Source organism: Lepisma saccharinum, chromosome 9, assembly GCF_977018435.1.
Source record: "Lepisma saccharinum chromosome 9, izLepSacc3.1, whole genome shotgun sequence".
Taxonomy (NCBI): Eukaryota; Metazoa; Arthropoda; class Insecta; order Zygentoma; family Lepismatidae; genus Lepisma; species Lepisma saccharinum.
Genome location: NC_139237.1, coordinates 83142278 through 83145910, shown reverse-complemented (window position 1 = coordinate 83145910; position 3633 = coordinate 83142278). Strand labels below are relative to the sequence as shown.

At 36.1% G+C, this 3633-nt stretch overlaps 1 protein-coding gene across 1 annotated transcript; it reads left to right on the top strand.

The window, feature by feature from the left end:
• The first annotated feature begins 1904 nt into the window (after nucleotides 1-1904).
• Nucleotides 1905-3005, top strand: LOC145992500 (zinc finger MYM-type protein 1-like). The gene has a single exon (XM_083128882.1). It carries the CDS (start codon nucleotides 1905-1907, stop codon nucleotides 3003-3005), a length of 1101 nt encoding a protein of 366 aa, XP_082985008.1.
• The last annotated feature ends 628 nt before the right edge of the window (nucleotides 3006-3633 follow it).

Here is a 3633-nt window from a genome sequence, read left to right as displayed (position 1 = left end):
CCCAGCTTTCCAACGGTTGTCGTCAGCACTGTCCACCACGGCTAGTACCTCCAAGGACCTCCCTTCCTCCATCCCCTGCCCTTCTCAAGTTTCCTGTCCCTTCCGTTCCTTTGTGAATGCAGCAGGGAGAGGTAATATTTTAAACTGTTACAGTGGATCTCTCTAAGGAAGACCGAAGCAGCAAATGAGAATCTATTTGTTTTGTTCATTTCTTGATATAAGAAATACATGATCTGCGAACGACAGAAAAAATAGTGTCAACAAAATTTGAGATATTGGAGCATTTTTATCAGAATACACACACAATCCACACACGTTTCCATTACACACATTGGCAACGCTGATATTTAAGTTAAAGCTATAAAAATCAAAACATTACACAATTCTTTCTAAAGTTATTATTACTCCTTGGCATATTTTCATGGTGTTCTTTCTTTTAAAGCTGTAATTGCGTTTAAGTTGGATAAATCCCATATGTTTGTTACACAGGTGGAAAAACAGCAGTAAGATACATCAGGGCTAGCTCTTGTGCTTCCAAACCACGAAATTGTATAATTTTATTAATTTGTCTTGTACAAAGTTAGTATTTTGAAGGTTTAAATCAACGAAGAATCACATAAGAATATTTCAACTTTGAAAATTAATACTTTAAAATTGATTTTAAGGGAATCCTGAGAATACTGACATATACTTAAGATATGGCGAATAAGTTCTTATAGTATTTGCATTAACTATATTTAAAGGATTTTTAATTGCACTTATTTAAACACAGGGATAAGTACTTATTATTTCCTGAATTTTCCGTTCCAGATGTGCGTGCTGAAATGAGTGATGTTGTAAGCTCTTCAAAAAAATCTCTTAAAGATTCTTCTGAAGAAACATCTTGTTCTGGAAGTGGAAGTTCCAATATGTTTGAAAACAGACCATATCACCCCTTCAATATTTCACCACAGATAATTAATGGGCGTAAGTTCTACTTTCAAACGAAGCTCTATCGTGAGTATCCTTGGCTTCATTACAATTCATCCATAGAAGGATTTTCTTGTTATTATTGTTGCAAGGCACTGAAGAAAGGACTCTTTCGACAAAAGTATGATGAAGTAGTGAAAGTGTCCGATCTCGTGAATGGTCGTGGATTCCGTAAATGGAATAAAGCAAATGAGAAACTGACTTCACATGAATGCAGTCCACTTCATAAGGACGCTGTAACGATACTCGGTGGTCTTGAATCCGTTCCAATTTGCAGTGTGCTTTCTTCTGCAAAGAACGAACAGCAGAAATGTGCAAGAGTGGCTTTGCGTGCAATGATTAATTCTTTGCGTTTCTTGGCTAGGCAGGGAATTCCTTTGCGAGGACATTACAAGGAAAGTGGAAATGTATACCAGCTCAATCAACTCAGAAAAGATGAAACACCACAACTTGAACAGTTTTTGAAAAGAAAAAAGGACTTCAGTTCTGATGTTATTCAAAATGAAATACTACAAATTATGGCTCACTGTGTTTTACGAGAAATAATTTCTGAAGTAAGAGAGAACAAGTTATTTAGCCTAATTGTCGATGAGACTTGTGACATTAGCTGTAAAGAGCAAGTTTCAATCAGTGTGCGAACAGTAAATGACTTAGAGGTACGTGAATGTTTTTTGGGTCTATACGAAACATCTAACACAACAGGAAGTGCTCTGCATGACATTATTATCGATGGTTTGCAGCGATTTAACTTGCCCTTAGAACATCTTAGAGGGCAATGTTATGATGGGGGCGCTAACATGTCTGGTGTAAGAAAAGGCGTTCAAGCATTAATCAAACAGAAACAGCCTTTAGCATTATTTGTACACTGTAATAACCACAATTTAAACTTGGCTCTTCAAGATACCACAAGAACCATCCCTCTTTTGAGAGACACAATGAACTTGATAAATGATATTGGTGTATTTCTAAAGGATTCCCCAAAAAGAATATCACAGTTCAAAGACATCAAAGCTGCTGAAGGAGTGTCGGAGTTTACCTCACCTCGCCCTCTGTGCCCAACAAGATGGTCAGTTCGTACGTCAGCTTTACATGCGATAGTTGAAAATTATTCTGCATTATTAGCGTTCTTCGAGAACATTTCTAGTGCTCCTAGTGATTCTTCAAGCAAGGCCCGTGGTCTTCTTGACAACCTAATGAAAGGATCTACAGTCTTTGGAATCTTACTTTGTCAGTTAATTTTTGCGCCTACTGAAAAACTAAGTATCTCTCTTCAGAAGTCTTCCCAAACAGTCATCGGTAGCAGAGAAGCTGTTGAAGTAGTATTGAATCATCTGAAAGGAAAGCGAAATGATGAAACATTTCAGAAAATTTGGAATAATGTCCACCAATTAATAGAGGACTATGATTTACTTCCACCGCTGCTACCTAGAGTACGGTGTCCACCCAAACGTTTAGAGCATTCTGAGAAACCAGCTGAACCTCATAGGTGGTCCTCTGTTGAAGATATGTACAAAACAGTATTTTTTGAAGCACTAGATAATATTTGTGGAGAAATATCGTATAGATTTGATCAGCCTGATTTCAAAACCTACTGCGAACTGGAAAATCTAGTACTTTTGTCACCTGAAAATTGGAAGCAGTCTATGATAACTGAAGCTGAAAAGAGGGGAATTCCAGCAACAAAACTGAAATTGGAGATGGAGATGTTTTCAAGACTTTCGAAGATAAGAGGAATCCATCAAGTTGTAGCAAAATTCAGAAGTTTACACAAGGAAACTAGAAACCTTTTTCCCTTGATTGAGGCATTATTGAAGGAACTTCTTGTAATTCCAGCAACATCAGCAACTGCTGAGAGAAGCTTCTCCACATTGAAGAGGATTAAGACTTACCTAAGGAGCACAATGTCCCAAGAACGATTGAATCACCTTTGTGTGCTTCATGCTTATCAACACCATTTAGACAACTTGGACCTGGCAGTATTGATGAAGGAATTTGTTAACAATGAGTACAGAAAAAGTGTATTTGGAAAAGTGTAAAGGCAGGGAAATAACACTTCAGTTTTCATGTTGCTTTCTTAAATATTGAAATGATTTGAAATATTGAAATATGTTTAGGTTCATGAAGTGTAATTACAACATAACATTTGCATTCCATTTATGTGTATGCAGTGGATGTACAGTATTGCCAGGTTATCTTGAAGTACATTTTCCCATGTTTTATGCAGTAATACTACTGAAAAAGTATAGCTTATTTGAGACTTATTATTGTTGCATTATTTTAACGATTATATCATTGAAATTCTGTAGCAAATTCAACTTTTAATCAATAATATAGTCATCACAGTACCCAAAGCATGACATTTTACTTTTAAATAGTTGTTTTATTCTCGCTTACATATTCATAAATGTTACTACGTATGCATGAGGTTTGAGAGATTTGCAACATTTAGGTTCATCATTGTCATTTAAACTTTCAATCTGAAAGCAGATAAATAATTCTTCTAAGCTACTATATGTACACCCCCATATGTTTTAGGTTATATGTACCAGAAAGAAATCTGTGGACATCATTATATATGTATGTATGTATGTATGTATGTATGTATGTATGTATGTGTGTGTGTGTGTGTGTGTGTGTGTGTGTGTGTGTGTGTGTGTGTGTGTG